The sequence below is a fragment of the Lethenteron reissneri genome, chromosome 11 (genome assembly GCF_015708825.2).
Source record: "Lethenteron reissneri isolate LAM-NWPU_2019-01 chromosome 11, ASM1570882v1, whole genome shotgun sequence".
In the NCBI taxonomy this organism is placed as follows: Eukaryota; Metazoa; Chordata; class Hyperoartia; order Petromyzontiformes; family Petromyzontidae; genus Lethenteron; species Lethenteron reissneri.
The window spans coordinates 12,889,706-12,913,761 of NC_083789.1; the positions used below are offsets into that span (position 1 = coordinate 12,889,706).

The 24,056-nt window shown below is 60.1% G+C and overlaps 1 protein-coding gene across 4 annotated transcripts in view; it reads left to right on the forward strand.

Annotated features, from left to right (window-relative positions):
* Positions 1–89: 89 nt before the first annotated feature.
* Positions 90–24,056, forward strand: part of LOC133341500 (1-phosphatidylinositol 4,5-bisphosphate phosphodiesterase beta-4-like) — a 90,745-nt gene continuing 66,778 nt past the window's right edge. For 2 of the 4 annotated variants that reach the window (XM_061550190.1, XM_061550193.1), the window contains exons 1-4: positions 90–462; positions 2,505–2,661; positions 22,796–22,901; positions 22,982–23,062. In XM_061550190.1, the coding sequence (XP_061406174.1) occupies positions 22,818–22,901; positions 22,982–23,062 (165 nt within the window). In that variant the 5' untranslated portion in view covers positions 90–462; positions 2,505–2,661; positions 22,796–22,817. Of the gene's footprint in view, positions 463–2,504; positions 2,662–19,721; positions 19,847–20,379; positions 21,339–22,795; positions 22,902–22,981; positions 23,063–24,056 lie in introns of those variants that run through there. The other 2 variants (XM_061550191.1, XM_061550192.1) reach the window with 2 other exon arrangements.

Genomic DNA, 24,056 nt, shown 5'->3' on the forward strand with positions numbered 1-24,056 from the left:
TCCACCAGGAGGCGGCTCCACCAGGAGGAGGCTATCAGGAGGCAGCACCACTCGAAGGCTGCTCCACCAGGAGGAGGCTCCACCAGGAGGAGGCTCCATCGCCAAGAGGAGGCGGCTCCACCAGCAGGAGGCGGCTCCACCGCCAGGAGGAGGCGGAGTCTGTTCAGCATCAGGACCGCGCCCGGCGCCTTTTCGCGCCGCACTTGAATCGCACCGGCGGCGGCTGCGGCGCCAGGCAGGTGACACCTGCGTGGGTCGGGGCCCCTTGCTCGGCTTCATCCACCTCGTCCTCCACCACCTGGCACCTCGTCTCTCGTCGCCCCCCTCCACCACCACCTCCACCACCACCTCCTGGCACCTCGTGGCACCTCGTGGCACCCCGTCTCTCGTCGTCGCCCTCCTCCTCCCCCCGTGAGGTCGCCGTGTGGTTCGGGCGGTGACGGCGGCGCACAGACGGCACAGGTGAGAGTGACGTCACGGCGAGAGTGACACAGTGGTCAGTGAGTGACGTCACGGCGAGAGTGACACAGTGGTCAGTGAGTGACGTCACGGCGAGAGTGACGTCACGGCGAGAGTGACACAGTGGTCAGTGAGTGACGTCACGGCGAGAGTGACACAGTGGTCAGTGAGTGACACAGTGGTCAGTGAGTGACAGTGGTCAGTGAGTGACGTCACGGTGAGAGTGACACAGTGGTCAGTGAGTGACGTCACGGCGAGAGTGACACAGTGGTCAGTGAGTGACGTCACGGCGAGAGTGACACAGTGGTCAGTGAGTGACACAGTGGTCAGTGAGTGACACAGTGGTCAGTGAGTGACGTCACGGTGAGAGTGACACAGTGGTCAGTGAGTGACGTCACGGCGAGAGTGACACAGTGGTCAGTGAGTGACGTCACGGCGAGAGTGACACAGTGGTCAGTGAGTGACACAGTGGTCAGTGAGTGACACAGTGGTCAGTGAGTGACGTCACGGCGAGAGTGACACAGTGGTCAGTGAGTGACACAGTGGTCAGTGAGTGACACAGTGGTCAGTGAGTGACGTCACGGCGAGAGTGACACAGTGGTCAGTGAGTGACGTCACGGCGAGAGTGACACAGTGGTCAGTGAGTGACACAGTGGTCAGTGAGTGACGTCACGGCGAGAGTGACACAGTGGTCAGTGAGTGACACAGTGGTCAGTGAGTGACACAGTGGTCAGTGAGTGACGTCACGGCGAGAGTGACACAGTGGTCAGTGAGTGACGTCACGGCGAGAGTGACACAGTGGTCAGTGAGTGACACAGTGGTCAGTGAGTGACGTCACGGCGAGAGTGACACAGTGGTCAGTGAGTGACACAGTGGTCAGTGAGTGACACAGTGGTCAGTGAGTGACGTCACGGCGAGAGTGACACAGTGGTCAGTGAGTGACACAGTGGTCAGTGAGTGACGTCACGGCGAGAGTGACGTCACGGCGAGAGTGACACAGTGGTCAGTGAGTGACGTCACGGCGAGAGTGACACAGTGGTCAGTGAGTGACACAGTGGTCAGTGAGTGACACAGTGGTCAGTGAGTGACGTCACGGCGAGAGTGACACAGTGGTCAGTGAGTGACACAGTGGTCAGTGAGTGACGTCACGGCGAGAGTGACACAGTGGTCAGTGAGTGACACAGTGGTCAGTGAGTGACGTCACGGCGAGAGTGACACAGTGGTCAGTGAGTGACACAGTGGTCAGTGAGACGTCACGGCGAGAGTGACACAGTGGTCAGTGAGTGACACAGTGGTCAGTGAGTGACGTCACGGCGAGAGTGACACAGTGGTCAGTGAGTGACACAGTGGTCAGTGAGTGACGTCACGGCGAGAGTGACACAGTGGTCAGTGAGTGACACAGTGGTCAGTGAGTGACACAGTGTTCAGTGAGTGACGTCACGGCGAGAGTGACACAGTGGTCAGTGAGTAACGTCACGGCGAGAGTGACACCGTGGTGAGTGACGTCACGGTGAGAGTGACACAGTGGTCAGTGAGTGACGTCACGGTGAGTGACACAGTGGTCAGTGAGTGACGTCACGGTCACTCACGATCCACACTGTCACGTGCGTGTGTTCACGTGAGCGGTGTGCACGCGTGTACATTGACGTGTGTGTGTGTACGTCTATGTGCTGAGACTGTTGGATGTGTGTACTTCGCAATGTGTACACGAGGGTGTGCACGTGAGTGTGTGTACATGAGATTGTGTGTGCACGAGTGTACATGTTAATGTGTGTGTACACGTGAGTGTGTGCACGTGTGTGTACATGTTAATGTGTGTGTACACGTGAGTGTGTGTACATGAGATTGTGTGTACACGTGTGTGTGTGTACACGTGTGTACATGTTAGTGTGTGTGTACACGTGAGTGTGTGTACATGTGGGGAGCGGTGGTGCAGCGGTGAGCGCACTGCGCTACGAACACGGCGACCCGAGTTCGAATTTCTGCTCACGGCCAACACCGGTGACGATTATCTGAACCGGTCCTGGCCCACCCCCCCTCCCTAGGTCGACTCAACCTCAAATGAGGACCTGGCGCCGTGTGTAAACATCGTCACTGGGAAGACAAAGGCGGACGGGTGTGGTGCTGGCCACCCACCCCCTCGTGTGCCGTGCCGGTCTTCATAGGTGCTCGCGAACAGGACTTGCCTCTACCTACAGTCTGGTAAGGCGATACGGGGGATATTTGTTTGTGTGTACATGTGAATGTACGAGTGTGTATGAGATATGCACACGTACGTGTACAAGTGAATGTGCATGAAGGATGTGTATGTGTACATGTGCGTCTATGTGTGCCTTTCCGGCATTAATAGGTGCTCGCTAACAACACTTGTCCCAGCAGCGTGAACATGCCGCTCGGGGTGCGGTGGTGTTGTGTGTGTCCACGTGGCACATGCACACACGTGGCACATGCACACACGTGGCACATGCACACACGTGGCACATGCACACACGTGGCACATGCACACACGTGGCACATGCACACACGTGGCACATGCACGGGGCGGTGGAATGGTCTGTGTCATCACATTCACTCACCCGCACGTCCCAAGAGGTGGAACATCTCGTTTGCAAGGGGCGCCTCGAGGGCGTTTTGTGTGTGTGGACCCGACCGATGCGAAGCCAGATTCCGTCTTGCACTTGTGGCACCTGTACATTCAAGGGAGGTGGACAGTGGACTTGCTCCCTGTGCCCCCCCACCCCGCTCCCCCCAATGTATCTATCTTCTATACATGGCCACGACCATCGGCATCTCCATCCTCATCATCTCCATCCTCGTCATCTCCATCCTCGTCTCTCGCATCTCCGCGAAACAAGCCCCGAGTGGGCGCCACCCGCGTCACGAGCGCTGTCGTTTGCGGACGCAGCCCCGGGGCGGCATCTCAGGTGGGGCCGCTTCGCCGGTAGTGAAGCAGCAGCAGCAGCCGCAGCCGCATCGCGCACGAGTCTGTGTCCATCACCGGCTGTTGATGACGACGACGACGACGATGATGATGGTGGTGAGAGTGGACGCCCCTCCCTACCCCAAAGCGCCCCGCACTTCAAGCCAGCCCGGCCAATGTCGCCCGACAGGCCCACTGCCCCCCCACGTCACGCTAATTGCCTCCCATCGTCTCGTTGTACAAGCCACTCTCTGGTGGAATATTTACTCAATTCGGGGAGCGCGTGAGCCACCGATGCCACGCTCGCATTACACGGCAGTGCCTTGTATGGATGGAGGCACCCAGCTCCTACCTCTCTCTCTGCACTCGATGCAATTGGGATGGAAGCAACGATCGTGGTGATGGGTGATCCTCCAATCACTCGCTTGCTCACCGGCGGTCAGTCGACTTATTATCACCCTTCTATCGCTGCTACTATTACCATAGTTACTGTACCCACTCACCACACTGCAGGTCACAACAACACACTTACCTACTCTCCACACTGCAGGTGACAACAACACACTCACCCACTCATCACACTGTAGGTCACACCAACACACTCACCCACTCATCACACTGTAGGTCACACCAACACACTCACCCACTCATCACACTGTAGGTCACACCAACACACTCACCCACTCACCACACTGCAGGTCACATCAACACACTCACCCACTCACCACACTGCAGGTCACATCAACACACTCACCCACTCACCACACTGCAGGTCACATCAACACACTCACCTACTCACCACACTGCAGGTCACAACAACACACTCACCCACTCACCACACTGCAGGTCACAACAACACACTCACCCACTCACCACACTGCAGGTCACAACAACACACTCACCCACTCACCACACTGCAGGTCACATCAACACACTCACCCACTCACCACACTGCAGGTCACAACAACACTCACCCACTCACCACACTGCAGGTCATAACAACACACTCACCCACTCACCACACTGCAGGTCACAACAACACACTCACCCACTCACCACACTGCAGGTCACAACAACACACTCACCCACTCACCACACTGCAGGTCACAACAACACTAACCCACTCACCACACTACAGGTCACAAAAACTCACTCCCTCACCACACTGCAGGTCACAACAACACTCACCCACTCACCACACTGCAGGTCACAACAACACTCACCCACTCACCACACTGCAGGTCACAAAAACTCACTCACTCCTTCACCACACTGCAGGTCACAACAACACACTCACCCACTCACCACACTGCAGGTGACAACAACACACTCACCCACTCATCGCACTGTAGGTCACACCAACACACTCACCCACTCATCACACTGTAGGTCATCTCACTTCTCTGTCTGCTTCTTCCCTCGCACTGCTCCACTTTCGAATTCCCTCATCTCGTCATCATCTCTTTCCCCAAGCTCCCAGAACGATAATAACCTCGCTCAACCTAAGAAACGCGTGAACCCTCATCCATAACAACGTTGACGGCGCTGTTTGCTGCTGACCGCTTGACGTCTTCGGGCCTGTGCTGAGCAATCGCGTCTAAATAAAACACGCAACCACAGCGCCGCTGCTGCTGTTGCCACACTGCAGCTATCGCCTGTCACGGTGGTCGTGTCGGACAGGTTGCGCGGGGCGATTAAAGCGCCGCTTTATCTGCCCCTCTCCACGCGCCACTGGGCGTGGGCCGCGTCCACGGGAGGACGGGGAGACTCCCCCGCGGCCCTCTCCGCGGGCCCTTGCGTCCCCACGGAGCTGCCGCTGCCGTGTGTGGCCGAGGGCTCTGCCCGTGGCTGCGGCAGGCGGGGTCGACAAGACGGTGGGCCGAGAGAGGCCCCCCACCGTGGTTGTTCATCCCGCGAGCGCCTCACCGCGCCCTCAGGGCCTCGTTCATTGGAAAGGATCAGAAGGCAGAGGAAGCTCCCTCTCAGGGGGAAAGATCCGAGCGAGGCGGCTGACCCGGTTCGATCACGCGCTCTCGTGATCGCGGGGTCACCGCGGGGTCACCGCGGAGCTCGCAGAGCCACTAGAGATGTCGCGAGGGCTGCGCGTGCCACGAGCGGAGACAACACTTCACGGAGGAGTGTCAGTCACTGGTTGAGACTGTGTCGGGCACCGGTAGGGCCGGCTGTGTCACTAACGGGGAGGCTGTGAGAGTCACTCACGAAGCCACGCGGTTGCTATGGGGTCAAATCCCCCGCATCGTTTATCGCCTGTGGCAGGTGCGGCGCTGATTGGCAGTGAGACGCCTAACAGACAGCGGCAGTTTTCTGGTGATCTGTACGCGCAACTCAACACATTCGCCAATAACACCGTGGCCTCGAAGATGTGGCAACAAATATAATAGGCGACGTTTCGGGCAACGGCCCTTCTGCGTGGCGCATGAAACAAATGTGAGTAGCTGAGAGCAGTCATCGCCGTATCCCGGGAATTCCCCCTCGCCCCTCGTGGGGAGCACAGGGGCAGCAGCAGCTGATGATGATGATATTTGTGATTTTAAATGTGATGCCGCCGATGATGTTGATGATGAGGCCTGTGCTGTGGCCTTGGGCACTGTACGTGGCCATGGCGCGGGGCTGGAGCTGCAGAGCGACCTCGCGTTTCCAGGAATTATGCGGAGCGGCGTCCCGTTACGATGGTGACGACGGTGATGGCGGCCTGGCCGCGCGGTCACCGTCATCCCGCTCATGGGGCCAAACCCCCTCTCGGGAGGCCTGGACGGGCCGAGCTGAGCGGCTCCGGTAATGCGCCCCAGGTAAACACACCTGCGCATAGGTGTGGGGGGTGGGTGGGTGGTGGGGGTCATGCCGCGTTTTGTTGATTCGCCGCCACGCGAGCTGGACGTGGGAGCGGTAAACGGAGCCGTCCACGCTGCACTTCGCGGGCACGGGAAAGCACACGGACGCGCACGCGGACGTGCACACGGACGCACACATGGACACACACATGGACGCACACGCGGGCAAATACAAAGACCCCCACCCCCCATCTTTCCTTTAACGGACTGCCAGGGCAAGTGCTGTTAGCGAGCGCACACAATACTTGTGCGTGTCATGCACGGCTTTATGGCGCTGCTGCTGGACATCAACAGCGGCTTACGAGCAGGATGTGCCACACCGCAAACACAACCTCTGTGCGTGACCCCTGCGCCACGAGTGCGTGAAGCGACACTCGCTCGGAACGAAGGCCCTGCCTGGACGGCTCCTGTCGGCTCCTCGTGGCCCCCAATGGCCTCGTGTAGGCACTGATGACCCCTGACGATGACCCCTGATGATGGCCCCTGGTGATGACCCCTGATGATGACCCCTGGTGATGACCTCAGACGATGGCCCCTGATGATGGCCCCTGATGATGGCCCCTGATGATGACCCCTGATGATGACCCCTGATGATGACCCCTCATGATGACCCCTGATGATGGCCCCTGATGATGGCCCCTGGTGATGACCCCTGATGATGACCCCTGATGACCCCCGGTGATGGCCCCTGATGATGACCCCTGATGATGACCCCTGGTGATGACCCCTGGTGAAGGCCCCTGACGATGACCCCTGACGATGGCCCCTGATGATGACCCCTGATGATGACCCCTGACGATGGTCCCTGACGATGGCCCCTGATGAAGGCCCCTGATGATGGCCCCTGATGATGGCCCATCTCGCTTCGTGCCATTTGCTTTGGGAGGGGGCGGGGGGGGGGCTGTCTCCCAGGATATGTGGACCAGGACGCCCAGAAGTGCCCAGGGTTATTGATTCCCGGTGTGCCACCTCTACCCATCGCGTGTCACGCAGCCTGCATCCCACACGGAGCCCTGCGGCCGTGCCATCCCCACAGGGCGCGTTAAACAACGCGCACCTGCGGTGCGAGCGCGTCCCTCTTTTAAGGCGAGAATAATTGAATTCCATCCCCGGAGTCGCGTCTATTTTTAGCCGCTTTGTCGCTCTCTGCTCAGTGGACGGTGAAATTCTATAAATGCCGAATTTGCACGTCATGTAAATCACGAGCGCAATGCTACGAGCCCCCGGGGGCGATGCGGGCGGGGGTTGGAGTGGGTGAGCACTCTCGAGGGGAGGGGGGAGGGGGCGGATTATCCCCGGATGTCCAATGTTGAACACGAGAGAGGGCAGCCCGGGTGATCGGGCAGCGGGGGGGCGGGTTTGGGGGCGGGCTGGGATCCACACAATTAAAGTCCAGTGAGCGAACCGGGTTCTCCAGGTTCACTGCAGAAACATTCACGGCCCAGGCATTGCCACGCGCGGGTTTCGGCGTGGAGCTGCGCAGGTCATTCGCGCGGCTAAGGCCCCGTGCCCTCTGCCGAGCCAATTTACTAATTGAGGTCATTCCTATTAGAGAGGCACACATGGTCCCCTGTGCAGGTACAGCCGTAGATGCCCCTCGGTGACGCCTGCTCTTCTCATGCAAAATAAACACAAATCGTACAACATGTGCTGTTCCACGCGACCATCACCACCCTCATCTGGCAGCGTTCTGCCCGCATGTGCGGAGGGAAATTTGGGTGGTGGCGGGTTTTATGGTGAGTGCCAGGTGTCCTGAGCAGTGCTGTGTGCATTGGACAGTGCTGGGTGTTGGTGGGACGTGATGGGTACGCTGAGTAGTGCCGGGTGTCTTGGGTAGTGCTGGGTAACAGCTATTGCTGGTGTCTGTGGCCGTAGTTGGTGGGGCTGCTGCTGGGTGTCCTCACCAGTGCGGGGTGCCCTTGTTGTGTGGCTCGGCCCGCGCACAGCGCTGACCTGGTTTCGGCCCACTTACATAAAGGGAGAGATACTGTGGACCAATTGCGGGCAATGCGCGCGAGACGGCTGGGTTGGGGGGAGCTAGTTATTTTTAAACGCATTATAATGCGGGCGAAGGGGGATAGCTGAAGAATTGTGCATTAATAACGCATGCATTTTTAATGGGGGGGGGGGGGGGGTGCAGTGAATGGGTTAATGATTCAAACAGCAGCTGTTACCCTGGGCCGGGGGAATAGGCTGGGAGCGGCCGGCCCAGACGCCGCCTCCAGCCAGCGCGTCCTCCCCGACCTTCATCCGCCAGCGATCGAACTCGTGAGATACGACGACGCCGCCACCACTACCGAGACCCCCGGGAGGGGGGGGGGGCTCGCTCTGCCTCTACCGGGGAGCGTGCGACACGGAGGCGCCCTGAGGCGCCACGCGTGGAACTCCACGCGTGGCGGAACTCCACTCATGGCGGTGGTGGCGGCTCGTACAGTAGCGCCCAATTAGCATTCATTATTGGCCACGCGCCGCCGTACGCCCCCCCCCCCCACACACTGCCTGCCCTGCCCTGCCCCCTAAACCCAACCTCTCTCACCCGACTCGGTTCAGCGAGCGCCGCTAGTTTACCGCAGAAGTCTGAGCTCCTTTTGTTGCTGTTGTTGTTGTGGGCTCAGCGGCTCCTCCACGGTCGCGCAGGCGACCCCACAGCCGTTCCTGTTGAATCATCATCAGCATAATCATCAGCAGCAGCAGCATCAGCAGCAGCAGCTGATGCTGCCGGTGAAGCGGAACGGGCGGCGGTGGGTCCCGCACGGCACCCGCCACGCGCGCAACCCAACCGCGACCCAAATAAATCCCAGATTGGAGACCGCGCGCGGTATTTATTTGACTGAGAAATTACTCCGCCGTAATCGCCATCGCGCATGCAAAACCTACAGCAGCAGCAGGAGCGGCAGTGGTGGTGAATGATCCTTATGGCTGCACCAAGCGGCCCGGAACAATCTGCGTCTCCCTGCCCCACGCGGATGAATGAGTTTGTGCCTCGTTCAGGAGAATCTGGCCCACGCAAGGAACCCTCCCCAAGGGAAGCGCATTGCCCCGTGCTCGCCCCGCGGCCAGCTACAGCTGCTGCTGCGTGAACTCCGCTCGCCTCCCCGCGCGTATCCCGGCCTCTGCGGCAGCGGCTGAGACGACGGCGGCTTCATTTGTTGACGTTCTGCGCGCAGACGCCCGAGGGCCGAACGCGACAGCAGAGAGACAGAGAGACCCGCGAGTTGAGCGCCGGCGACGACTTCAAACATTTGCCAATGACACTGCGGCCCTTTAAAGGCCTTCATTTAAAGGACCGCCGGCCCGCAACGTTGACGGGTGACAAGACCGTGGCTGCGGTGGCTGTGAGACGCCAACAGTGGGGCTCGCGATCCACGCTCGTCCTCGGATCTCCGCACTCCCATCGGAGAATCAAACCTCGCTTAGATTCAGCCAGTGGAGACACTGAATGTCAAAAGCGGTCCAGGGTGTCGCTCGCGTTGAACCAATGCTGCTGATATATCATCTGCACTACTCGCAGAAAGGAGGCCGCGCGGCTTTGGGATGTGTACAGCGGCGTGCTTTTAATATTTCATGTGGAGGGACAGCCGTGGCAAGGAGGCTGCTGGTCTGCTTATTGTGTTAGATCCACGTGGATAACCGCCGCTGTTCAACACAGCCACGCACACCAAGACTCGATGAGAGGCGGCGGGTAGATCGCAGCGCGTCTCTTGAGTTGAGCGACGTTTTTAGGAACTTGGGAACTTGAGACGAAGGGAGGAAGCTAAAAGAGGCGTCATCAGACCGCAACTGGCGATAGAACGGAAGACTATAGGACCCACGCGGGCATTGGGGTGAGCGGTGTTTCAGGAACTTGGCCCAAGGGGCGATGGGACGGGGTTCCGAAGTCGAGCCATGCGAGACGACGACGAGGAGTTGGAGGATGAGACGTCTTGCACTTGCGGTGGCCGCTCGAGCTGCAGGTCTGGTATAACGAGTCCCGCGACTTTGGCGGAGTAGCGAAGGTGGCGATATCAGCAGCGATCGTGGTAGCACGCGTTCACAGAGCGACGAGGAATGGGGTGAGAGCGTGACTGGAGTGGATGGGCGGCGAGCGCTCAACACAAAAGGCGACGCGGATCTGTGGGGGCTGCTCGTGCAAGATCGGCGCTTGGACAGCGGCAGTCGATGACAGCGAGCGATTCTCCCGCTCGGCGAAGGGTGGCAGGGAGTCGTGAGACGACGGCAGGGAGAGAGGTGGGAGAATGTGTGGAGGGGAGTAGAGGGAGATGAGAGGGAGATATAGACGGGGGGGGGGGGGCGGTGCACGAAGGATCTCTGGGAGCGAGTGGAGGAGTGAGTGTAGCAGCATCAATCAACCACCCCGGAGCAGGGCGCACGGTCCGTATGCAGTCGGGGCAGGGGGGGGGGGGGTCCCTCGACGAGGGAGTGGTGGGACGCCTGGGCCCCCCATCCCAGGCTGGGCGCCACCGCCGCGTGGTTTAGGCTGTGGAGCTAGCGCGGAGATGTCCCTCTCCTCCGCCCTCCCGTTCGGCTCCTCGAGTCCCGCGTCCATTCCTCGCGCGGTCTTCGTGGCGCGAGCGCTGCAGCTGCTGCTCCTCGTTGGGAGAAAGGGAACGAGCGCTGGGGCTGAGTTGGAAGACCCCGGTGCGAGTCGGGGGAGTCCTTGTGGCGTTGTTAAGCAAAGATCGCCCGCTCCCGTTCGCGCTGCGTGCTCCGCGTGGAGGAGCGCGGCCACGAAATCCCTGCGCGCCCAGGGGCCAAAGTCCGCGAGCCGGATAAAGTTTCTCTGTTTTCCTTGTGCAGGTACAACAACAGCAAAGGCAAAGTTCCCCCGTGTAGCCCACAGCAGCTGTTCGGACAAGTGAAATTAGGGAGCGTCTACGAAGGAATGAACGGGGCAGCGGGGGCCATGGTGTGGACACCACCACGCCCATCCGTCTTTGTATCCACAGTGCCGTGTCTTTACACATCGGCACCACGTACTCATTTAATTCTGAGCCGACGTCAGGGAGCCCCAGGACCGGTTCAGATAATCGTCAGTGTTGTTAGCTGTGAAGGCAAATGGAACTTGGACAGCCGGGTTCGTAGTGCAGTACGCCAGCCACTGCGCCACCGCTCCTCGGGTACACACTCACACACAATGCGTGCACGTTGGTGCTCTTTTGTTCTTTATTGAACTAAAACTTGTTTGCGTTGGGGATTTCAGAAAACAAGGTGCCTCTGTGTGTGTGTGTGCGCCGAGTGACAGCTGATGTGTTGTGGCCCTGGGTCGCGTTGCCACGGGGGAGGGGTGTGTGTGTGGGGGGGAGGGGGTCTGCGTGAATACCCAAAGTTCCTGGAGCCAACAATCTTCTCTGGTGCGGTCATCGCGAGCTGGGCGCGAAGGACCCGGGGGGCACCTTCGCGAATGAGCGAAACGGACACTCGAGTCGAGGCGCGGTGCTCACGGGCGCTTTGCCTCGCTCGTGAGCGGGTTGGAGGGGGGACGAGAGTTCGCGGACTGGATCTGGAGGAAGCTCCACGTGGAGGTCGCGAGCGGCGTGGAGCCCCCCAGCCCCATGATGAAGGCCGAGGGGAGTGCCGCTGCCAGCGGTGCGCGAACGCGCACGGCGAATCGCGCGTTAAGTCGGTCAATCGCTCTCTGCCCCCCCCCCCTCTCTCTCTCTGCTCTGGAAAAAGAATAAGAATCTAATGAATGTGTTTTATATCGCGTCGTCGTTCATGGAAATTGCATATCACAATTCGCTGTGTTGATAGCCCCGGCGATTTGCCGGGGCAATCAACAATTGCACGACAGCTCTCTGCACCGTACAGTAAGAAGATATTTTCAGCCAGTTAGCGACTGTTTATTAGACACGTGTGCAGAAACCGAAGCACCCGGTGAAAACCCACGCATGCGCGAGGGTGCAACACTCAATCCCATCGTACAGAAGCAGCGTTTGATGCGAGACGACACTTTGCTGACGAGACGGGGTCATAGGTCGGACATCCTGGACGCCCACACGGGAAGAGAAGTCTCGCAACATTTTCCCATTTGCCGGATCCACGAGCCCCTCGCTGCATCCACGGTGCTGGATTAGAGGCGTGCATGGCCACCACCGCACGGCTTTGTAGAAGGGACATTGCCCGAAACGTTGGCCTAATTATTATGGTGCGCACCCACAGTTGGTTTGCCAATCCCCCATGCCGTGCGGGTCGTGGCGGGTTTCTCGCCATACTTCACCGCGATGGTCAGTGCGTGTTTGTAAAGGCGGGGAGAGCAGGGCCATAGACGTAGAGAACATAGAAGTACAGTATAACGTAGCTTTGCTGGACCGCCCTCTGCTGCCTACCGCAGCCTATAGCAACCCGTAGTGCATAGCGGTCGTCCATCCAAGCGGTCATTCAGTCGGTACCCTTTATTCAGCAGCAGGCAGATATCCGACGAGTCGTTAAACAGCATTGCCTCTTGACCAAGGGCGACCTGGGCTCGGCACTTCCCAGGGTCACACCCTGGGTAGCCGCCGAGATGCGGCGAGACCGGGCGCAATCACGCGGCGAGGCACACGCAGACTCATCCCGGCACGAAACACAGAAGAGCCGTGTCGTCTTTCGTTGCTCTGAGTCGGTGGTCCGTGCAAGGCCTGGGCGCGATGCCGCACGTCTCTGTGCGTGCGACGTTAAGTCCACGTGGCCGGCCATCGGCGCTCCCGTTTGAGTGGTGATGAACATGAAACCGGCCGGCGGAGGCGGTCTGTGCTCGGGCAACGTGCAGGCTGGCAGTGAGAGTTGGTGGATCACTCGCGGATGTTGTGAATCTCCCTCCCCGTGGGCGTCCAGGAGGTGCGACATCCGGGCGCGCCAGGAGAAGGCGGTACGGCAAGTGGCCTAATCGCCTTTTGCTTCCATCTGTACGGGGATAGAGCGTTGCCTCCTCGCAACAAGGCGTGGGCTTTCTCCGGGTGCTCCGGGTTTTTCCCACTTGCACAATATTAGCAAACACTCACCTATTGGCTGAAAACATCTCAACATAAAAAAACCCTGCAATGTAGCAACACCCTCCTAAAAAAGAGTCATGCGACTATGTTTGGCTCTCCTGGATACACGAGTTAATTATTATTTTTGTTGTTATTATATGGACCGAGGTTGTGATCGAAGCCGCCCCCACGGCCTCGCGGAAGCCCTGGGGAGAGGGGGGAGGGAGAGGGAAAGGGGTGGGCAGAGGACAGCGAAACTTGACGCGGCTCTCGCTACGATTTGTCCAGTAACGTGGTTACACTTTGACGTGATTACGCTCTGAAATGGAGTCCTGCTATTATGCGATCTCAGTTACAGACGTCCGCACGCACACATGCTGCGCTCCGTGGCCTTTCTTGGTTTCAGCGGAGCGCGCTGTGCTATAAAAATACACGCGAAGTGGATTCTCTGAGTAATGCACTACCCCGCCACGGGAATCTTGAGGCTCGTAAGGAGTGAAACCCGATGAGATGTGGCATGCGGCGCGGCGCACAAACATCCGCGCCCCGTGTCCCGCTTGCGCGCCCTGCGCCAGCCCTGAAGCTCTTCACTGAAGCTCTTCACTGAGGCACTTCATGGCCGACCGACTCATTCCTCGGCTGATTTCAGTGGTAGAATTCCACATTGACGTGGCCAAGGACGAGTCTGTCCGTAGGTCAAAATGAAAGATTTCCCCCACGAATCGGTACTAATTTTTAAATCCTTTATATTAAGTTCACTTGCTTGCTTGCTTGCGCGCTTACGACCGTGCAAATCTTTCGGTCGTTTTTTAACCCACTTCCCGTGATCCAATCGAGCTGACATTTTGCACACAGACTCGTTGTGAGTGACAATGTATTTTCGTGAAAAAAAATTCCAAAATTTTCCACTTTTTAGGAATTTTTTAAAAAATATTTAATTACCAATTGCTTAATGGTGGCAGGCAATCATCTGACCCATAGGTGGCAGCCATCTCAAGCCAGAGGACGAGAGGACTATAGCCGCCCGTTTCAAAGACCAATGTGGGCTGGGTTGTGGCCCATTGAACACGCATATAAAGGATTTATAGTGAAAAACTTTGTTTTTACGGGTTAATTTTTTTTATTGACCCCGGAGGAAAATATATTGGGCTGAGTCAACTCCCAGCCCTTGCGAGAGCCGCTCGCTCTGTCGCTGAGTCACGGTGCCGGGTGCATTGACATTGATGTGAGTCGGGGCCCTGAGACCACGTCACGGAGGGTGCCGGTCACATGTCGCAACGTCTCGTCAGCTCAGCAGCTGTCAGTCTGGGTGGATGACTCTATCCCAGGGGGTGACTCTCTCCCAGGGGGTGACTTTCTCTCAGCTAGGATATGTTAATTACCTCGCCTGGTCTACAGGAGATCGTGGGTTCCATCCTGACCCTGACCACTACTGCTGTATATTCGGAGTTTCTCGTCCCGTGGTCGCGTGGATTTTTCTCTGGATCCTCCGGGTTTTCCCCTCCACATTTAGAAACCTCCTGCGTTCATCGCAAGTTTGTTGCAATGAATGTCCACATTCTGATAAGCCATTTCGTTGGCTATCATTTGTGGCCCGGCCGCTTCTGAAGAAGAGCCGTATAGCTCAGTGGGGCTTACCTGGTAAAATAAAAATAGTTTAGTTTTTTAGTTTAGTTTTTTAGTTTAGTTTGAGCCGCATGTGTTGTGCAGGCACCGTGACCGAGCTAAGACCATCAACTAATGTATTTGATCTGACCTAAATACTCGTATTATTATTATTATATCGAGGGACAGATTAAGGGAAGGAGGTTAATCGTCTGATGTTTTTTTATATTCTCCACATCGACGCAAATGGTTATTTAGTATTGTATGTTATCGAGTTTTGCGGTACGCTAGGGCCCGCATCGAACAGAGAGCGTCCTTGCCTATAAACGCCTGGGATTGTTCACCAGCATCGAGTCAAGCGAGGCTGACGCTGCTGATGAGACATTGAATGTCAAACTCGGTCCAGAGTTTTGCTCGTATTAATCCAATGCTGCTGACGGGATGTGTCAAACATTCATTTATTGTAGAGATGTGGAAATGGAGTGAGAGGAGGGGGGAGATGTGGGATGGAGTGAGGGGAGTGGGAGATGTGGGAGGGAGTGGGGGGAGTGGGGGATGTGGGAGGGGGTGAGGGGAGTGGGAGATGTGGGAGGGAGTGGGGGGAGTGGGGGATGTGGGAGGGGGTGAGGGGAGTGGGAGATGTGGGAGGGAGTGAGGGGAGTGGGAGATGTGGGAGGGGGTGAGGGGAGTGGGAGATGTGGGAGGGGGTGAGGGGAGTGGGAGATGTGGGAGGGGGTGAGGGGAGTGGGAGATGTGGGAGGGAGTGAGGGGAGTGGGAGATGTGGGAGGGAGTGAGGGGAGTGGGAGATGTGGGAGGGGGTGAGGAGAGTGGGAGATGTGGGAGGGAGTGAGGGGAGTGGGAGATGTGGGAGGGAGTGAGGGGAGTGGGAGATGAGGGAGGGAGTGAGGGGAGTGGGAGATGTGGGAGGGGGTGAGGGGAGTGGGAGATGTGGGAGGGAGTGAGGGGAGTGGGAGATGTGGGAGAGAGTGAGGGGAGTGGGAGATGTGGGAGGGGGTGAGGAGAGTGGGAGATGTGGGAGGGAGTGAGGGGAGTGGGAGATGTGGGAGGGAGTGAGGGGAGTGGGAGATGTGGGAGGGGGTGAGGGGAGTGGGAGATGTGGGAGGGAGTGACGGGAGTGGGAGATGTGGGAGGGGGTGAGGAGAGGGGGAGATGTGGGAGGGGGTGAGGGGAGTGGGAGATGTGGGAGGGAGTGAGGGGAGTGGGAGATGTGGGAGGGGGTGAGGAGAGTGGGAGATGTGGGAGGGAGTGAGGGGAGTGGGAGATGTGGGAGGGAGTGAGGGGAGTGGGAGATGAGGGAGGGAGTGAGGGGAGTGGGAGATGTGGGAGGGGGTGAGGGGAGTGGGAGATGTGGGAGGGAGTGAGGGGAGTGGGAGATGTGGGAGGGAGGGAGGGGAGTGGGAGATGTGGGAGGGGGTGAGGGGAGTGGGAGATGTGGGAGGGAGTGAGGGGAGTGGGAGATGTGGGAGGGGGTGAGGAGAGTGGGAGATGTGGGAGGGGGTGAGGGGAGTGGGAGATGTGGGAGGGGGTGAGGGGAGTGGGGGATGTGGGAGGGGGTGAGGGGAGTGGGAGATGTGGGAGGGAGTGAGGGGAGTGGGAGATGTGGGAGGGAGTGAGGGGAGTGGGGGATGTGGGAGGGGGTGAGGGGAGTGGGAGATGTGGGAGGGAGTGAGGGGAGTGGGAGATGTGGGAGGGAGTGAGGGGAGTGGGAGATGTGGGAGGGGGTGAGGAGAGTGGGAGATGTGGGAGGGAGTGAGGGGAGTGGGAGATGTGGGAGGGAGTGAGGGGAGTGGGAGATGTGGGAGGGGGTGAGGGGAGTGGGAGATGTGGGAGGGAGTGAGGGGAGTGGGAGATGTGGGAGGGGGTGAGGAGAGTGGGAGATGTGGGAGGGGGTGAGGGGAGTGGGAGATGTGGGAGGGAGTGAGGGGAGTGGGAGATGTGGGAGGGGGTGAGGAGAGTGGGAGATGTGGGAGGGAGTGAGGGGAGTGGGAGATGTGGGAGGGAGTGAGGGGAGTGGGAGATGAGGGAGGGAGTGAGGGGAGTGGGAGATGTGGGAGGGGGTGAGGGGAGTGGGAGATGTGGGAGGGAGTGAGGGGAGTGGGAGATGTGGGAGGGAGTGAGGGGAGTGGGAGATGTGGGAGGGGGAGAGGAGAGTGGGAGATGTGGGAGGGAGTGAGGGGAGTGGGAGATGTGGGAGGGAGTGAGGGGAGTGGGAGATGTGGGAGGGGGTGAGGGGAGTGGGAGATGTGGGAGGGGGGGAGGGGAGTGGGAGATGTGGGAGGGGGTGAGGAGAGTGGGAGATGTGGGAGGGGGTGAGGGGAGTGGGAGATGTGGGAGGGGGTGAGGGGAGTGGGGGATGTGGGAGGGGGTGAGGGGAGTGGGAGATGTGGGAGGGAGTGAGGGGAGTGGGAGATGTGGGAGGGAGTGAGGGGAGTGGGGGATGTGGGAGGGGGTGAGGGGAGTGGGAGATGTGGGAGGGGGTGAGGGGAGTGGGAGATGAGGGAGGGAGTGAGGGGAGTTGGAGATGTGGGAGGGAGTGACGGGAGTGGGAGATGTGGGAGGGGGTGAGGGGAGTGGGAGATGTGGGAGGGAGTGAGGTGAGTGGGAGATGAGGGAGGGGGTGAGGGGAGTGGGAGATGTGGGAGGGAGTGAGGGGAGTGGGAGATGTGGGGGGGAGTGAGGGGAGTGGGAGATGTGGGGGGGAGTGAGGGGAGTGGGAGATGTGGGAGGGAGTGAGGGGAGTGGGAGATGTGGGGGGGAGTGAGGGGAGTGGGAGATGTGGGGGGGAGTGAGGGGAGTGGGAGATGTGGGAGGGGGTGAGGGGAGTGGGAGATGTGGGGGGGAGTGAGGGGAGTGGGAGATGTGGGGGGGAGTGAGGGGAGTGGGAGATGTGGGAGGGGGTGAGGGGAGTGGGAGATGTGGGGGGGAGTGAGGGGAGTGGGAGATGTGGGGGGGAGTGAGGGGAGTGGGAGATGTGGGGGGGAGTGAGGGGAGTGGGAGATGTGGGGGGGAGTGAGGGGAGTGGGAGATGTGGGAGGGAGTGAGGGGAGTGGGAGATGTGGGGGGGAGTGAGGGGAGTGGGAGATGTGGGAGGGAGTGAGGGGAGTGGGAGATACGGGGGGAAGTGAGGGGAGTGGGAGATGTGGGAGGGAGTGAGGGGAGTGGGAGATGTGGGGGGAAGTGAGGGGAGTGGGAGATGTGGGGGGAGTGAGGGGAGTGGGAGATGTGGGAGGGAGTGAGGGGAGTGGGAGATGTGGGGGGGAGTGAGGGGAGTGGGAGATGTGGGAGGGAGTGAGGGGAGTGGGAGATGTGGGGGGGAGTGAGGGGAGTGGGAGATGTGGGAGGGAGTGAGGGGAGTGGGAGATGTGGGAGGGGGTGAGGGGAGTGGGAGATGTGGGGGGGAGTGAGGGGAGTGGGAGATGTGGGAGGGGGTGAGGGGAGTGGGAGATGTGGGAGGGAGTGAGGGGAGTGGGAGGTGTGGGGGGGAGTGAGGGGAGTGGGAGATGTGGGAGGGAGTGGGAGATGTGGGAGGGGTTGAGGGGAGTGGGAGATGTGGGGGGGAGTGAGGGGAGTGGGAGATGTGGGGGGGAGTGAGGGGAGTGGGAGATGTGGGGGGGAGTGAGGGGAGTGGGAGATGTGGGAGGGAGTGAGGGGAGTGGGAGATGTGGGGGGGAGTGAGGGGAGTGGGAGATGTGGGGGGGAGTGAGGGGAGTGGGAGATGTGGGGGGGAGTGAGGGGAGTGGGAGGTGTGGGAGGGGGCGCGCTGCCCGCATGTTTATTCTGTCACATGATCGAGCTGATCCTGCCCGTCGGGTAACCAGCGGATGTAGTAATATCGAGACGTGGAGCGAGCGCCGCGTTTGGGAAGGAGAGCGCACGAAGCGGCGCTGTAATGATCCCACCGCTGGAGTCGTGGGCGGGCAGCGCCGCGCCTTGTTGGGGGGGGGGGGGGTATCGAGTGGAGCCGCTTCAAGGGAAACCGATGAGGATGACGCGGAGTTTTCCAGCTTCTCATCCTCCTCCACCACAGAGACGCTGCCTGCGTGCGCGCGGAGTTGAGGGCCCTTTGATGCCGCGCGCGGCTCTGGAGTAGCCTCGCGCGCCGGGGGTGGGGAGGTGGTGGGGGTGGTGGGGGTGGTGGTAGGGGGGATGGTGGTGGTGGGGGGGATGGTGGTGGGGGGGCGTCCCCTGCGATGTTCCGACGAGGCGCGATTAAAGAGAAACGAGCGCGGCCCGCGAGGGGGTTCCGTGTCGACGACGGGCGGGGCCGATGATCCCCAGGGGGACCCCGAGCCGCGCGCGCTCTGCGCTAATGGGCCGAGGTGAAGGACGAGGAGAGGGGCCCAAGGGCGGTTGATGAGTGGCTCCACCATAGCGCGTTTCATCAAATTCGTTTCCAATAATTTATTCCGCTGACGGAGATTCCCCAGACCCTATCCCCCCCACCGCCTTCACCAAACATGGTGAAAACAAATTGAGGGCGCAGTTGCTAAGGCAGGGGACGACGACGAGGAGGAGGTGGTGAACGAGGTGGCCGACCCACACGGGCGGCCCCAAGAGAGTCGCGCTCCCGTCTCACCCCGACGCGCGCGCCCGCGCGACTCCGTTAGCGCCACTCCGCGAGCCTCCTGCCGGGCAGAGAGCGCCTCGCTGGGCAGGGTCTCAGCTCCCGCCTGGCCCCGCGCGAGATGGGGGGCTGCCCCCCACTGCGTTCCTCTCTCTCTCTCTCTCGCGTTCCCAGTGGCCGGGTGCGCTTCCTGTTGTAATTGTGCACGGGAGGGAGGCGGCTGCCGCTGCTCCTGCTGCCACGGTTTATTCATTCGCGTGGTGGACGCGGAGGCAGTGGGGGGGAGGCGCGGGGGTTACTTGGGAGGGGTGAGGGGGGTCTTGGCGACTCCACTTCGCGATTCGCGCGTGGCCGCGCCGCGGGTTCAGTCCGGTGCTCCCACGCCCCTCCCGCCCCGGGGGGTGGCGGGCAGTGGGGGGGGGGGGTCCGGGGACGCCGCTCATCATCATCATAGTCGTCGTCGTCGCTAACGAGGTTAGCTGCCCGCGTACAGTGGGAGTGAGTGCACTGTACGAGTCCTCGTCTCGCGTCTGCGTGCAGCAGCAGCAGCAGGAAGTGGCCGCCCGGAGCTCGGCGCCCGAATTGTCGCGATGTCCGTGGCGATTCATCGCTCGTGAATGTCCCCGCTCTGTTGTGTTGCTGTTCGCGGTGTGGGCGTCTCGCGCGCAGCCTGAGCGCGACTCGCGCTGTTCCCACTCCACGCGCGGACGCCTCCTGCGATCGTTTATCATCAGCGGCAGCGGCAGCAGCGTCAGCGGGTGGAAGCGATCAGAGCGGCCCCCTTGCTGATGCAGATGCTGGAAGGGGACGGGGGTGGCGGTGGTCGCGGCTGATAAGCCAGCGCGTGGCTTTGGTCGACGGCAGGCGCACCACGTGCCCTTGCCGCGTGGCTCTCCGCCAGTGCGCTCTCCATCCTTCTGCCTCTGTGGATTCTTCTCCCATCCCTCCATCTCTCTGCCTCTGTGGATTCTTCTCCCATCCCGACTCTCACGCGGCTGATAATCCCGCGGCGAACTGGCGGGCCGCGCACCTCGCCCTCAATGCGCGCCTCCTCCCCCCCCCCCTCCCGTCAGATCTCGAAGGCTGAGCAGGTTTCAGCCTGGCTCGTACATGGATGGCAGACCGTCTGGGAATACCAGGCGTTTGTGCGCTTAGGCTGCGAGGTGGCAGTACGGCAGTGCATTTATTTAATCCATCTGTGCGGAGCTCCCGGAGTTCCCCTTGTACGCGCGGTGGTTTTTCCCCGCAAGTTCCGATTTCCTGCCACGCTGCGCCGAACGCTCCATGAATTAATGGAATCAGCCAAACATCCCAACGCGGGCTCCTCCCAAAAAGCGAGGCTCGAGACTTTTCGCGCGCGGGGCCTCGGCGGTGGTCGCGCGGGCAGCTGCCGGAGGCGCGGAGGGCCCTGGACGACCGCGCGGGACCAGGCGGGTGGGGACCGACAGAGGCCACCGCGCCGAGGGCCTGGGCGGTGCGCGACGAAGCACGGCAGAAGACGATGGCGAAAGCACCGAGACGCAACGCGCGGATTGCAGAGGTCGCGTTCGCCGATCACGAGAGGCGGTGGACTGGGCCAGGAGGCATCGCGAGAAGGAGTGAAGTGCCGATGGACGAGACTGGTGACGGAATCGCGGCCGAGAGAGAGATCGACAGAGATAGCGTACCCAAGAGGGTGACCCCGGTGGGGATGTCGGAGCGATGCGATCAGCTCCTACATCTACGTCCAACCAAGCAGCCAGGCATCCACTGACACTCACCAGCCCGCACTCCACGCGCATCCTCAACTTCTGGCCCCGTCTTTCGCCAATTGTTCACTTCTCAGTGTCGATGCTTGCAACCCCGCGGTGGCAACACGCACGGTAGCGCCAGGTGTTTGGCAAGGAGGGCCTGTGCGCTTGCGTTTCCTACAGATGTAGCTCCCATGCTCCCATTCCGGTGGGCAGGAGTCGCCGGCACAGACGAGGTGCATGGTGGTGGGGAGGTCCCTCGTGTGTGTGTCGGTGTGTATGGGTGGTTTAAATGGGGGTGGGTGGCGGTGTGCCTCGTCTGTGTGGGTGTGTGTGTGTGTTGGGCGGGTAGAGGGGGCTTAACGGGCGCGGCACGGGCTAGAGAAGAGATGGAGTGATGTGGTACAGGAGGATGTGGAGCTGAGTGGACTTGCCGATGACTGGTGCCAGCGGTGTCAAGATCGGCCTCAGTGGAGGAGGTTCGTGAAGGACGCTACTGGGCAGTTGGAGGCAATCGCCCTCCAGCAACAACGGAGGGCGGAGGAGCGACGCTCACAACAACGAGTGGAGCGCCGTGTGGTTAATGCACAGCAAGTTGGCACAGTAGGGGGCACAGGTGGTGCATCAGCCAATCATTTCAGTCATCTCAGTCAGTCGACCCGTGGCATCTGGGTCTGCCCCGTGAACTGCCAGCGGGCGTTCGACACTTCACGTGGCCTCAAGGTGCACATGGCCTGGCACAAGCGTCGTGGTGACGTCACCGCCACTTAGTGGCGAATGGTGGTTGTTGTTGTGTGTGTGTGTCTGTGGGTGTGTGTGGGTGTGTGTGGGGGGAGTGTGTGTGGGTGTGTGTGTGTGTGTGGGTGTGTGGGTATGTGTGGGTGTTTGGGTGTGTGTGTGTGTGGGTGTGTGGGTGTGTGTGGGGGTGTGTCTGTGGGTGTGTGTCAGTGTGTGTGTGTGGGGGGGGTGTAAATGAGTGTGAATGAGCCCAGGGGACGTGGCCCCGAGGGGACTGCCCCGGCACCCCACGGCATGCCGGGGCCGCGTCTCCTGATTGAAATTAAAACTCGGAAACTCGCGATCGTTCATCCCGCGCCGCGAGGTCACGAGTCGCCCCCCGCCTCCCCATCCCCCCGTGTCACTGCAGCCCCACCCCTCGTTCACCACGTGCCTGCCGAGTCAGTGGGGGGTTGCTTAGGCGGCCACCGATGAATCCTCGAGGCCAGGGAGATGCGGTTCGCGATGGGGCTGTGTTTGTGTGGACCGTATCCTCCGCACACCCCTCCACACACTCACCCCCATGTCCCCCTCATCGATCCCCGTTACGATGCCTGCTTCTGCGGGTTCACGTGTTTCTGTGGGACCACGTGTTCCTCTCGGCTCACGTGTCTCTGTAGGTTCACGTGTCTCTGTAGGTTCACGTGTCTCTGTAGGTTCACGTATCTCTGTAGGTTCACGTGATTCCTGCTCACCAGTGACGATTATCTGAATCAGTCCTGGTCCTCCCCTAGGTCGACTCAGGCTCAAATGACTACCTGGTGCGATGTGTGAATATCGTCGCTGGGGATACAAAGGCAGCCGGGCGTGGTGCTGGCGAACCCACGCCGGCCTTCATAGGTGCTCGCTAACAGCACTTGCCCCGACAGTCTGTTGAGGCTACACGGGGGATCTTTGTCTTTTGGTCACGGCGCAGGTGAGGGGCGCCTGCAGCGGCCATGACGAAACTCTACGAGTTCAAGTGGCAGAAGCCGGTGCCGGAGTTCATGCAGCGCGGAGCGATCTTCCACCGCTACGACGAGGTGAGGGTCTCAGGGTGGTGCTGGGTGTCTCACGGTGGTGCTGGGAGTCTCACAGTCGTGCTGGTGTCTGTGTGCTGCAGGAGACTGCGGTGTTTGAGAACAGCTGTCACGTGCAAGTCGACGAGTTTGGCTTCTTCGTGCGCTGGACCAGTGAGGGCAAGGTACCTTCTCCACCTGCACTACCACCAACCACCCTGCACTACCAGCCATGTGCACCATCATACACCTCCATGCACTACCAGTCAGCTCCACTACCACCCACCACCATGCACTACCAGTCAGCTCCACTGCCACCCACCTCCATGCACTACCAGCCAGCTCCACTACCACCCACCACCATGCACTACCAGTCAGCTCCACTACCACCCACCACCATGCACTACCAGTCAGCTCCACTACCACCCACCACCATGCACTACCAGTCAGCTCCACTACCACCCACCACCATGCACTACCAGTCAGCTCCACTACCACCCTCCACCATGCACTACCAGTCAGCTCCACTACCACCCACCGCCATGCACTACCAGTCAGCTCCACTACCACCCACCACCATGCACTACCAGCTAGCCCCACTACCACCCACCTCCATGCACTACCAGTCAGCTCCACTACCACCCACCTCCATGCACTACCAGTCAGCTCCACTACCACCCACCTCCATGCACTACCAGTCAGCTCCACTACCACCCACCACCATGCACTACCAGTCAGCTCCACTACCACCCACCACCATGCACTACCAGTCAGCTCCACTACCACCCACCGCCATGCACTACCAGTCAGCTCCACTACCACCCACCGCCATGCACTACCAGCCAGCTCCACTACCACCCACCACCATGCACTACCAGTCAGCTCCACTACCACCCACCACCATGCACTACCAGTCAGCTCCACTACCACCCACCTCCATGCACTACCAGCCAGCTCCACTACCACCCACCTCCATGCACTACCAGTCAGCTCCACTACCACCCACCACCATGCACTACCAGCCAGCTCCACTACCACCCACCTCCATGCACTACCAGTCAGCTCCACTACCACCCACCGCCATGCACTACCAGTCAGCTCCACTACCACCCACCACCATGCACTACCAGCTAGCTCCACTACCACCCACCTCCATGCACTACCAGTCAGCTCCACTAC